This window comes from Myotis yumanensis, unplaced genomic scaffold, assembly GCF_028538775.1.
Source record: "Myotis yumanensis isolate MYYU_CA2020_CCGP unplaced genomic scaffold, mMyoYum1.0.hap1 SCAF_8, whole genome shotgun sequence".
Classification (NCBI taxonomy): domain Eukaryota; kingdom Metazoa; phylum Chordata; class Mammalia; order Chiroptera; family Vespertilionidae; genus Myotis; species Myotis yumanensis.
Genome location: NW_027223759.1, coordinates 9560170 through 9573896, shown reverse-complemented (window position 1 = coordinate 9573896; position 13727 = coordinate 9560170). Strand labels below are relative to the sequence as shown.

The 13727-nt window shown below is 42.8% G+C and overlaps 1 protein-coding gene across 2 annotated transcripts in view; it reads left to right on the top strand.

Annotated features, from left to right (window-relative positions):
• The window catches only part of TRAK2 (trafficking kinesin protein 2), a 56169-nt gene that overhangs the window by 32237 nt on the left and 10205 nt on the right, over window positions 1-13727 (top strand). For both annotated transcript variants that reach the window (XM_070421841.1, XM_070421842.1), the window contains exons 4-12: window positions 1322-1398; window positions 2900-3016; window positions 4006-4215; window positions 4802-4880; window positions 6534-6664; window positions 7538-7612; window positions 10171-10305; window positions 11035-11114; window positions 11943-12146. In XM_070421841.1, coding sequence (XP_070277942.1) covers window positions 1322-1398; window positions 2900-3016; window positions 4006-4215; window positions 4802-4880; window positions 6534-6664; window positions 7538-7612; window positions 10171-10305; window positions 11035-11114; window positions 11943-12146 — 1108 coding nt within the window. The remainder of the gene's footprint in view (window positions 1-1321; window positions 1399-2899; window positions 3017-4005; window positions 4216-4801; window positions 4881-6533; window positions 6665-7537; window positions 7613-10170; window positions 10306-11034; window positions 11115-11942; window positions 12147-13727) is intronic.

Below are 13727 nucleotides of genomic sequence, written 5' to 3'. Positions count from 1 at the left end.
AGCCTGCACACTCTCCAATCTAGAACCCCTTGGGGGATGTCTGACTGCTGGTTTAGGACGTGGTAGTATATTGAACTAAACTGGCAGTCAGACATCCCTCTCACAATCCTGGACCACTGTTTCCTAATCACTCACCTGCCTGCCTGCCTGGTTGCCCCTAACTGCCCCCCCTGCCAGCCTGATCGCCCCTCGCTGCATCTGGGTGCTGACCTGGTCACCCCTAACTTCCCCCCAGGCCGGCCTGGTTGCCCCCAACTTCCCCCTCCCTGCCTGCCTGGTTGTTCCTAACTGCCCACCCCACTGGCCTGGTCACTCCTTACTGCCCCCCCCCCCCCCCATCGGCCTGTTTGCCCCCAACTGCCCCTCTCTGCCAACCTGGTTACCCTTAACTGCCCCCCCCCCCCCCCCCGCCAGCCTGGTCATCCCCAAATGCCCCCTCACCCCCCCGCTGGTCTAGTCGCCCCCAACTGCCCCCCCTGCCAGCTTAATTGCCCCCAACTGCCCCCCTGCTGGCCTGGTCACCCCCAACTGCACCCCCCTGCCGGCCTTGTCGCCCCTAACTGCCCCCCTGGTCGCCTCTTACTGCCCCCACTGCCAGCCTGGTCTTCCCCAACTGCCCCCCTCTGCTGGCCTGGTTGCCCCTAACTGGCCCCCTCCTCCCCCCCCGCCGGCCTGGTTGCCCCAACTGCCCTCCTCCCCCCCTACACACACACACTGGCCTGGTCACCCCTGCCAGCCTGGTTGCCCCACGCAGCCTGCTGTTCAGTTGTTTGGTCATCCCTCACTAATCCCCTTGCCGGCCTGGTCATAGGCAGCCATCTTGTGAGGGCGTTAGGGTTAATTTGCATATTACCTCTTTATTATATAGGAGATTAACTCACAATAATAGGTGATGATATTCAAGATAATTACAAGAGAATTCTAATTGAATTCCTTTGTAACAGTATAACTTCTCACTAACTAGCCCTCAGTGATTTCAATTTAGATTAGGATGTAAAACATTTGGTGATTTAATACATTCTCCCAGTGCACTTTCTGTAGTGTGAGTGGGCCAAAGTTCTAATCTTACCAAGGAAGGAGGAGATAGGAAGTGACTGCCTTGTGATCATTTGATACTTTCTTAATTTATTGTATGATGTATGTTTGTTTGTAATAATGAATCTATTTACAGATTGTCTAACACATGAAACATCTCCTTCCTCTTTTTTTCACATGTATTTTTATTCTCTTAAATGGCTTGTAAAAGCCTGGGCTTGTGGTTGTCATCTTTTGTTTCTTATGAATAGCTAAAATTGTCTTCTATTTCTAAATCCTACCTTAGTTCTAGGCACAGACAGGGTGGAGCAGATGACCAAAGCTTACAATGACATCGACATGGTTACACATCTCCTAGCAGAGGTAGGAATATATCTTTTTCTTTTGCCAGTACAAAAAACTAAAACTTAAAGATCATTTGTAATCTATCAAGTTTTTATATCAAATGAAAAATGATGATGCCTTTGATTTGGGTTAATTTATAAGGTTGTTACAGTTGGAACAACTGGCATACCATCTGGCATTCCAAAGCAGAGTAGTTTCTGAACTTAATTGTTATGAAATTATAGAAGGTTTAGGGGGCTTTGTTTGTCTGCTTTGCTTTTTATTACAATGGTGCTGGCTGGCCTCCCTGTCCTAAAAAAAAGCCTGGAGCAGAACTGCCTATTCAAGAGACAGATCCCTTGCAAATCTACTCCTGCAGCTTGGAGCATCTTCCCAGAGTTTTAGTCTCAGTTTGGGCTATTTTTTAGCTCACTTTGTCCATGACATTTTTAATATGTATGGTGTACCTTTCCCACTTGGCAGTCATAGAGGTGTCTCCTTACACTTCAGTTTCAGTTGATCTTATGGAAGACTGTCTTTCTCTTTGAAGTACCCCTTCTCCTCTCCCCCAGCTCCCCAGAATGATTCTGTGTATGCCACTTAGCTTACGTTGACAATGAGATAACTGGGCCTTGAAAATCTGGAAATAACCCATCCACCTGTTGTCGTGTATTATGGAGCAAAAGAGCAGAAGCTTAATTTTATTTATAGTGATTACTGTAAGCAGAGCCCATACTCATATATAAGGTAGTTATATGTATATTGACAGTTTTTCATCCTATAGAATACAGTCCTCACCACCACCATGTAGATGAGATTTCTGTGTTCTGACTATCACCATGTACCCAGGAAGAATAACTCTTGCTTTGCTTGGCTTTTCTGTAGGCATGTCTGCATCATTACCACCAACTTCTTTGACTCTCTTTTTTTCTACACTTTAAACAGAGCCTTGCACTTCAAAACTTCCAGTCCTTTATCCCCTACTTTATTTCACATCATCATTCTTGCACCAGTTGACAGTAGAGCTCTTGATTATGCTTTCCTCTAAGCCTCTGGCTCTCAGGGCATATAAGCTTTGCTCTAAATAACACTTTTCAGCATACCGACCTGATCCTCATGTCTTAAATACCAAATTCTGTGTCATTACCATGCTTGATAGACAGATGCATTTGTTGGGCCTTTATTGTGTGCCAGACCCTGTCCTCAGTTTTGAAGACTGCATTGATTTTCTAATTCCCCAAAGTTGTAAGTGTAAAGGTTAGGTCGCTGGATCCTAATTAATAGGGTTGATTAATCAATAAATTTCACTTGATATCAGGGAAAAAATGCCCTCTTGCATTTATAACTGTGGTGGTCATCCATTTGACCAACATATTGTAAACATCACCTGTGTGCCAGGCCCTGTGTTTATCTGGTATCTGGGTGTTAAAATACTATCTAGAATGTTGCTTTTTGTGTTAATTTAGCAAAATTGACTGCAAAACTCTAAACTACCATGTAATATTGTTGCTCAAAGAAAAGTGTTTTTGTATTTTAACAGAGGGATCGTGATCTGGAACTAGCTGCTCGCATTGGACAAGCTCTCTTAAAGCGAAATCATGTGTTGGCTGAGCAGAATGAAGCCCTGGAGGAGCAGTTGGGACAAGCTTTTGACCAAGTAAGTCTTTGATCAAGTATTTGCAGCGTGAAGTATTTAGGTCTTGGGCTGTGGAGGAATTTATTTTCCTGGGTGTCCCTGAATTGATGACAATAAGTAGATAAATAACACCAGTACATGTGGACTTTGTTGGTAACCATTGAACTAACCAGTAGAGAAATGAAAAATACCGTACAGAGGAGTGCTTGTGTGAGTCTGCCTTGGTCCATATAAAAGCCTATATTCAGTGCATGTAGTACTTAAATTCTAACGCTTTTTTCCTCGCCCCTTTGTGTAAACTTTGTGTGTCATCTTTAACTTTAGTTTTAAAAAAATTCAGCCCCAAATAATAGATACCCAAATGAAGTATCTTCAGTCAAAAACCCAAACAAAAGGAAAAGGGAAAGACATTTTGAAAATTTATTTATTCCTAAGCAGTGAATATTTTTAGTGAGAACTGCTTTATTATTAATTTGAATGGTTAAATTTCAAGTTTTCTGTAATTTGTTATTTTTATCTAGTTTTACTTACATTTTATAAATGCATTATATTTAATAACATTTGAGCCTTTATGTTGAATATATTTCGTAGAATAAAGTTAGGAGATCATGCAGAGTTATACACCTTAAAAGTACAAACCTTTAGGATAAGAATTTGAAAGTAGGGATCCATTCTTATAGTTTGAAGTTCCTTCAGTTTTGTTTTGTTTTCAACTGTGAAAAATTTCCTCCTATATTTCTATTATATAGAATGTAAAAATTGACTTTCCTTCTCATCTAGTATAGAAAAAGCTATATTTGTTGCGTTAATTATAGTTTGGGAAGTATCTGAGGTTTATTATTTTCTTTTTAGCACTTGCTACTTTACTGAGTAAATCTAGCAGCTAATTACATTATTTTGTTTTATGATGAGGAATAATTGCTCAATGAATTAGAAGTTATATTACATATATTATATTAAATAATACAAAATAAAGGACATCTTATAAATCTAGCTCTTTTGCTGTGCAGGTCAATCAACTGCAGCATGAGCTATCGAAGAAAGATGAGTTACTTCGAATTGTCTCCATTGCTTCGGAAGAGAGTGAGACCGATTCCAGCTGTTCTACACCTCTTCGGTTTAATGAGTCCTTCAACTTATCTCAGGGCTTGCTACAGTTGGACATGCTACAAGAAAAGCTCAAGGAACTGGAGGAAGAGAATATGGCTCTTCGGTCCAAGGTACATTCAACCCAGTTCCCAGTTTTGTTAACTTAAAGGTTGTAGGTTTAAACCCAGGTAGAGTTGAGATGAAATGTGGCATAACTAAGGATTTGCTGTTGACGTTCTAATTAGGGAGTGCAGCCAAGACGCTCGTATTTATTTTCCTTCCCTTGTTTCTTAGATCCCACTGAGAAGTGGATAATAGCAAGTTGACAGATGAAAAAGCCACAGCATAGAATATGTACCTTGTGGAGTTTATGATGGAAAATTACAAGGTTCTGTGAGCTTGTGTGATGGAGGGGGGAATCAGAGAAGTCCTACTTAAGGGAGTGATATTTTAGCTGAGGCTCGGGATTAGCCAGGCAGAAATGCATGGCAGCAGGGGGAGGGGCAGGAGGGATGAGGAGGCATTTACAGAGACTCGGAGAGAATGAGGGAGATGTTTGAAACATCCTTTTCCGTACCTTTGTTTTATGGTAGATAAAGGTTTATGAGTTGTTGTTGTTTTCCTTTGTAAGTGATCAACTTTTATGTTCAAATGAGAATTTTTTTTAGTAAATACTGTAAAATAATTAGAAGATATCACTATTTTTTTTTCTTGAAGGCTTGTCACATAAAGACAGAAACTATTAGCTATGAAGAGAAGGAGCAACAGCTTGTCAGTGACTGTGTTAGAGAACTTCGTAAGTATTAACATATTCTGTTTGCCTTTGGGCAGTTCTTTGATAGGATATCTCCAACTCAGAAGTTAGATCGAAGGTTTCAGTAGAAACATCTCAAGAAACACTTAAATAATTACTGAAGATCTTGGAATATCACATTAACGTACAACTCTAAATAAAATAACATATATACTTTTCAGAAATAACTTTGTTTCAATTGCCATCTTCATTGAATAAGATCTATATTTCTATCAGTTATAGCATGTTAGAATGAAAGAAACCAGAGCTCTTATTTGGTTGATGAGAAAATAGTCCTGTAGAGAATGTGATTTGTCAGTCAGAAAACGATAGATCTGTGGCAGAGCCTGGTCTAACATTCAGTGAGTAATTTATTAAGTGCCAACTATGTGTCTGTAAAGGAATATATTTTGGTTTGATGTAATGTTAACTAAAATAGTTTTTAAAATAAGTAAGTTGGGAAAAGATCAGCTTTACTAGAGAAAGTATTTCTCTACTAATATAAAGCCTGTTACATTGAAAGAGAAACGTAACATCACATCAGTTCATTTGGGCTGTGGGCCTCAGAATGTGGTAACTTAGAGTAACAGAATATTAGAGAACCAGAAGCAATGTAAATTGAATCTTCTCCATCAGCACTATCATTACCCACCTTTTAAACTTTAAAAAACAAAGAAAGTGATTACTTGCCCAAGAATTCATATTCAGCCCTAACTGGTTTGGCTCAGTGGATAGAGCGTCGGCCTGCGGACTGAAGGGTCCCAGGTTCAATTCCAGTCAAGGACATGCACCTTGGTTGCGGGCACATCCCCAGTAGGGGGTGTGCAGGAGGCAGCTGATCGATGTTTCTCTCTCATCTATGTTTCTAACTCTCTATCCCTCTCCCTTCCTCTCTGTAAAAAATCAATAAAAAAAATATTAAAAAAAAAAAAAAGAATTCAGATCCAGGCCTCCTTCCTTCTTGTTGCCATCCTATGAAATATTATAGGGGTTCTGTCAATTAAATAGTTTTGTATGACAATGATACATGGTTCTGTCACTTGTGTTTAGATATCAAAGTTTTTATTTGAAATAAAGATTTATTTCCCCAATGGAAGTCTAAAGATTCTGTTTCATATGCATTCAAGAGTGCTAGGCTGTAAAAATTGCTTTTAGAGGCTCTACTCAGTTTGCCACATATCCCAGAAAGTCTCTCTCCTACAGAAGCATCTCAGTAGCTTTATCAGTAGGTTTAACAGATTGTAATGTTCTATTCTGGAAATGTCCCTGTGTTAGACTTCTTAAGTTTAATTTTCATTGTTTGTGGGAGTTTATTTACATTCCTGAAGAGTTCTCAAAGACATAAATGAGATTATGTCTTGGCACTTGCAAAGATATGTAATTCACCTATATCTTTTCAACCTACTTGTTCTTCATAATGAAAAAGATTAAAGCAAAACCTTTAGCTTGCCTTTACAAGTCATCATTGCCTCATATTCAATTCCTAAGATTAGCTTTTATATCAGAAGAATCTTTATTTTTTAAATTTATGTTAAAGAACATTGTATTTGTGATAGTCCAGTGCTTGTTACAAAACAAGATTTGGTGCACAGTCATAGTTTGCCAACCCCTACCCTTCAGTTTTATTAATTTTTAAAATTCTTATTTGTTTCTAAGGTGAAACAAATGCTCAGATGTCCAAAATCACTGAGGAATTGTCTGGGAAGAGTGATGAACTGATACGATATCAAGAAGAGATCTCCTCTCTCTTGTCTCAAATTGTAGATCTTCAGCACAAACTTAAAGAGGTAAGTTCGTTCTTTCATTCAACAGATGTTTGTTAAGCACTGACCTAGTACCATTCACTGTGCTAAGTACTAGATTAAGCAAAATAAACATGGTCCCTGTAAACTGATGACTATTAAAGTGCCGTAAAGTGATGACTGTTTTAGTCTTCTCTGTGTCATGAAGCATGAATAACTACTTTCAAGTCACTATTTCTCTCTCAAAATGATACTGAACCCAGGTCTGCTGCCTGCCGCTCAAAAACCAATAATCTAGAGACGGGCTGGTAGAAGGAAGGTAGGTTTATTCAAGAGCCAGCTGCCTGAGAAGATGGTGGACTCCTGTCACCAAGACTGTCTTAACAGTTGGACACAGGCAGAGGTTTTTGTAAGGAGGGAGGAGGAAGAGAAAAAACCACACAACAGAACAATCAAAATGAAGGGGTTGAGAGTTCTCCGAGCAAGCCAACAGTCTGTGCAGATAGCTGGTTGAAGGTCAGCAGTTCTCCCGAAGCTGGAATGTCTGAAGGTCAGAGTCTGCTTCTTTTGAAGTTAGTTCCTAGAATTCTTAGGCAAGCAGACTGTTTATCTGCGGTCATGTATTAGTTAACAGGTCATCATTTACAGAAATAATGTTAAAAGAATGTTGGGGTTGGTTACAGTAAAATGGGTCAGACCTTCCTCAGAACGGCGTGATGTGAGTTACTGTCTCGTGCTCATTGTCCTCTGAACACCTTTATGGATTTTGTATTTTCCCCATGTTATTGCTCTTATTTGGCTTTTGGAAGGTGAGCTTTTTAGAGATCTCTACATAGACTATGCCCTTAAGATGTCTTAAAGAGAGTAGCCTCTATTTTATATGGGAAGGCTTCACATGTCTCTTTAATATGTTGTTAGCATGTGATTGAGAAGGAAGAACTGAGACTGCACCTGCAAGCTTCCAAAGATGCCCAAAGACAACTGACATTGGAGGTAATGAAATCTTTCTTTATCTTGTGTGATACAGGAGGGGGAGGAAGAATTAGCTTCTTTCATCTTTGTAAATAAGATTTAAAATAACAACAACAGAGGATCAAGATGAGAGCTAAGAAGTAAAGCATCTAAAAAATTACCTCTCTAAAACTAATAACATGGCAACATCCTATTGATTCATGGGGAAAACCTTGACTTTTATAAGATTCTTTAGGAATATGTGACCCTTTTACCAGTTCACCTTAGCTACCACAATAGTTGTTGTTTTTTTATTGATTTTTTACAGAGAGGAAGGGAGAGGGATAGAGAGTTAGAAACATCGATGAGAGAGAAACATCGATCAGCTGCCTCCTGCACACCCCCTACTGGGGATGTGCCCACAACCAAGGTACATGCCCCTGACTGGAATCGAACCTGGGACCCTTGAATCTGCAGGCCAACGCTCTCTCCACTGAGCCAAACTGGTCAGGGCTATTTCAGATTTTTAAGAAATCATGTTTATGTATAATTCTGGCCAAGACACTTCTACTCTGGCAGTTTGAAGTAGATATGTATTCTCCTTGCTTAGTTTATTCCAGAGTCTTTGTATCAAAATGAATTATATTCATAAACTTAGACCTCTGGATAAAATGAATACTTATCCCAAAGGTTTCCTCCCCCTTGTCATCTACACTAATAAAAGAGAAACATGGTAATTGGCGTACGACCGCTACCCTTCCCATTGGCTAATCAGTGAATATATACAAAGTAACTGTCAGCCAAGATGGCGGCCGGCAGCCAGGCAGCTGATGCGAACAGGGAGGCTTGCTTCCTTCAGTGACAGAGAACTCCAACGTTCCCCGCCGGGCTCTGAGCTTCAGTTGGAAACATAGTAACATTTACAGAATATAAACAAAAGCCCAGAAAACTCCTGTCAGTCAGCCGGGATCTCAGAGCTGGAGTCGCAACATTGTTTCAAATACAGAAACAAAGGCCAGAAACCTGCTTTCAGCCGAGCCTCAGAGAGAAAGCCGGCTCTCAGCTCCAGTGACAGCCATAGAAGGTAAATAAATGCCAGAATAAAAAAAAAAGAAAAAAAGGAGAGGTTTGGAGCTTCAGTCGCCCGCCAGCCTGAAAACGGCCCTCAGCCCCTCACCCAGACTGGCCAGGCACCCCAGTGGGGACCCCCACCCTGAAGCAACAAGATGGCGGCTAATTTGCATACTGAAGGCAGGCGGCAGCAGGCAAGGCTGTCTGCGGTCTGGGACCCGGATCTGTGACCCTGCCAGGCGGGATCAGCGGAGCCGCGAGGCCTCCCGGCACTGGGATCAGCGTGACAGGGGGCAACGCCCAAACCCCCTGATCGCTCTGCAGCTCTGTGTGTGACAGGGGGCAGCGCCCCAACCCCCTGATCAGCCCTGCGGCTCTGTGTGTGATAGAGGGCAGCACCCCAACCCCCCCCCCCCCCCCCCCCCACGGGCCCTGCTCTATGTGAGACGGGGTAGAGCCATACCTCCCCATCGGCCCTGCCCTGAGTGTGACAGTGGCAGCGCCCCAACCTCCTGATCGGCCCTGCTGTGTGTGTGACAGGGGGGAGCTCCTCAACCCCCTGATCGGCCCTGCTCTGTGTGTGACAGGGGGGAGCTCCTCAACCCCCTGATCGGCCCTGCTCTGTGCGTGACAGGGGGGAGCTCCCCAAACCCCTGATGGGCCCTGCTCTGTGTGTGACAGGGTACGGAGCCCCAACCCCCCTGATGGGCCCTGCTCTGTGTGTGACAGGGGGCAGCGCCCCAAACCCCTGATCGGCCCTGCTCTGTGCGTGGCAGGGGGTGGCGCCACAACCTCCCCATCGACCCTGCCTTGAGTGTGACGGGGCAGTGCCCCAACCCCCCAATCGGCCCTACCCTGAACGTGACTAGGGGTGGCATCGCAACCTCCCCATCCGCCCTGCTCTGTGCATGATGGGGCGGTGCCCCAACTCCCCAATCGGCCCTGCTCTGAGCCTGACCAGGGGCTGCACCTAGGGATTGGGCCTGCCCTCTGCCACCTGGGAGCAGGCCTAAGCCAGCAGGTCGTTATCTCCTGAGGGGTCCCAGACTGTGAGAGGGCACAGGCCGGGCTGAGGGACCCCCCCTCCCCCCCCCCTCCCCCGAGTGCACAAATTTTTGTGCACCGGGCCTCTAGTATCTATATAAAAGCCTAAGCAACCGAACAACTATGACATGCACTGACCACCAGGGGGCAGTTGCTCAACGCAGGAGCTGCCCCCTGGTGGTCAGTGTTTCTCCCACAGCTCAAGCGCCGCTCAGCTGACTGATGGGCGCCAGATGCAGGGCTCACAGCTGGTGAGTGCCGCTGCAGAAGCGGCACTCACCTCTCCTGATAGGGACTGACTGGGCACGAGCCTGCAGCAGGTGCAGCAGGGCCCAGATGAGCGGGAATGGCAGGCAGTGTTGGACTGTTGGTTTTGGCCCGATCCCCACAGGCCATGCTGAGGTAACCCATCAGTGCACGAATCCGTGCACTGGGCCTCTAGTTAGAATATAATAGAATACACTAATTACCATTCTTTCTTTCAGTTACATGAATTACAAGACAGGAATATGGAGTGTCTAGGAATGTTACATGAATCCCAAGAAGAAATAAAGGAACTTCGTAGTAGATCTGGCCCTACTGCTCTCCTCTATTCCCAATCATATGGAGCTTTTTCTGGGGTAAGGAACTGAGAAAGATGTTATGTATTTAAGGAAACTTGTTTAAGATTAGATTGTCCTGAAAGTAGTTTAGTTTCTGATGATGTAAAGCATCTTAAGAAGTGATAACATGGATTGTCCTTTGATTTAGGCCTTAATTTGTATATCTACACTTACCTTAATACTCTTATTTATTCTAGCCTTCCTCTAACAGATGACCATCCAGATTTATTGTAACATGCATAGGAAGTGAACCCCAGGGAAATCAGTTTTGGGTCTGTGTACCGTAGAGCTACTTAACCTTGGGTCATCCTTACCCTAGGCCCACTACACCCACTTACCATTGCTTATTTTTCTTTTAATGACTTTTATGTATTATAAAAACTGTACATGTATTTATAATATAGAAAAAGAAGCCAAAAGAAATTCTTAAATACCATCAAATATTGCCCTCCACAGAATCACTATTAACAACTTAGTGTATAGCCTTTTATATCCTTTATTTTTGTGTGTCTGCATATATAATGTTTTGTATTTATCATATTGGTTTTTGCCACCGCTTTCCTGAAAAAGTAATTGGTTCTTGTTTAAAAGTTACATTTCCAGAATGTCTCTTTTTTTCTTCTGTATTTTCTTATAACACCAAAGTACTGGATTCTAGAGACTCTGTTAATTAATTTAAGAACAATCCATTTCTCCTAGCAGGCTTCTTACGTAATTACTATAGGAATCTCAAACTCTTTTCCTTAGGAATCTCTGGCATCTGAGATTGAGGGGACCATGCGTAAAAAGTTGAGTTTGGATGAGGAATCGTCTCTCTTTAAACAAAAGTAAGTACAGATCACATACGTGTGCTGTTACTCAACTGTTAGGATGGAAATTTAAAAGAAGCCACAATCCAGAGTGGTAGGTATAAGGAGATTCAGTAGTAAACCTGCTTACTTTTCCATTTTTTCCTCTTACTACTCACATTTGTGAGAGAGTTCCCGTGTTCTGACCTTTATTTTCTCATGACCTCTCCTCAACTTTAGAGGCTCTTCAGGATGGCTTTATTTTTAATGAATTATACCTATACCAGGGACCCAGTGCACAAATTCATGCACCTTGAGAGGAACTGTGGGCTGCGAGGCTGCGGTGGGCACAGGGGTGGGTCTTGGCCCATCCTCCATGCCCCCGCCCAGCTCCTCCCACCACAGCCTCCTGTCTGCCGGCAGCCCCGCTCCCGCCGCCGCTGCTTCCACACGCTGATGGCACTGGCCAGTGCCAGCAGTGGGTGTGAGTGGGGCCGGGGCCGGCACCAGCAGCAGGTGCAAGCGCTGGGCAGGACCGTGGAGTATGGGAGCAAAGATTTTTCAGTAACTACCAGAGGCTGGTCCCATGACAGTGACTGGTGCCCTGCCTTGGTCTGGCGCCCCCTGCTCACCTGCTCCACCATCCCGCCATAGCCAACGCCCGCCATGATCTGCACTCTGCCGCCTGCTGCCGACACCGTCATGTTCTGTGTGCGCCCCTGATGGTCAGCGCATGTCATAGCAGCCAGTTGTTTGGTTGTTCTGCCATTCGGTCTATTTGCATATTAGCCTTTTATTATATAGGATGTCTTTTTTCTGAAGCACCCCAGCACTAGGGAGTGATAATGAACACTTCTTTTTTGACAGGGCGCAACTGAAACGGGTATTTGATACGGTCAGGATTGCCAATGACACACGGGGCTGCACTGTCCCATTCCCAGCTCTCCCATCCATTCCAGGCTCCAACCGCTCAAGTGTCATCATGACAGCAAAACCTTTTGAATCTGGTTTACAACAAACAGTGCAAAAAACCCTCCTGAGCCAGAGAAGCAGCTCGGAGGATGTTCCAGGGTAAGAAACTCAGATCGTGGCAGTGGTTCTGCATATCTTGTGGCATTGACATAACAGATTCACATGCACACATTCCAGCATTGCTCTGTGCTGTCCCAAGGAAGTTCTAGAACGGTCCTTTTCATTCAGTAATGATGCCGCATATCATTGTTTGTAAAACTGATCACTGATAGCAAACAAGTTTTTTAGAGTGAAAACGCTACATTTAATTAAATATATTCAAAATGGAGCATGCATCAAGTTTGAGTCTAAATCTTCCTGTTCAATTCAAATTTGTTTTAATGTGTTTGGTCACTAGCAGTTATACATAGTATCAGATGACCCTTTCTCATAACCCATGCTCATAATCTCAACTGCTTTGGTGCCTTTAGAATAAACAATAAGTATGAATACCTATTGAGGAAAACTAGCTTGCCCTTAATTTCCTAGTTGTTTAAACTTATATCTTTCCCACTTTCCATTGAACTAAATATGTAATTCAGTTCATTGAATTACATATAACTAGAAAATTAACATTACTGGGCAGTCAGCTGAAAGCTTTTTTTTGTTTGGGTTTTTTTGTGTGTGTCTTTTTTTTACTAATCCTCACTGGAGGATATTTTTCCATTGATTTTTAGGGAGAGTGGAAGAGAGAGGGAAAGACAGAGAAACATCGATGTGAGAGAAACACATCGATTGGTTGTCTCCTGCAGGAGCCCTGACGAGGTCCCAGGCCGGGGAGGAGCCTGCAACCAAAGTACATGCCCTTGACTGGAATTGAACCCGGGACCCTTTGGTCCGCTAAGCCAAACTGGCTAGAGCTCAGCTGAAAGTTTTTGACAGATAGATGTTTGGCACCTGAGAAAAAACTTCTCTAATGCAGCAACCGTTACCGTACTCTGGGTTTTTTATTTTATTGCCTGGTATGTAGTGAGCATGCTGTGCACCCAAAGTAGCTTTTTGTGTGAATAGTACCTTACCTTAGAAGACTGAACAAACAGATCTAGGTGAATTCACACATAGTACCAGGAGCAACTACAACTCAGCTTGCTACTCTTTCTTTTGATGTCAATTATAAGATGCCTCTAGCCCTGACTGGTTTGGCTCAGTGGATAGGGCGTTGGCCTGCAGACTGAAGGGTCCCAGGTTCGATTCCAGTCAAGGGCATGTGCCTTGGTTGTGGGCACATCCCCAGTAAGGGGGTGTGCAGGAGGCAGCTGATCAATGTTTCTCTCTCATCGATGTTTCTAACTCTCTGTCCCTCTCCCTTCCTCTCTGTAGAAATCAATAAAAATTTTTTTTTTTTTTAAAAAGATGCCTCTAATTTTAAAATTGGTGAAAAGTGAAAAAATATGTGTCATAGAACTATGAAAATGTATTTATAAATCTTGTTGTTTGCTTTTTAAATATTCTGTAATGTTCATAGAGAGTTCTATGACCCAAAGCAATTTTTTTCATATTTTAATATTTTTGAACTTATTTATTTTTTGCATCTCATAGTTTAAGGAGTAGCATTTTTTCTTTCTTAGTAGGACATAAAATAATGGTGCCTTTTGTAATCAGTGGTATTATAGATTCATGAAATATGATAATATTTACTTT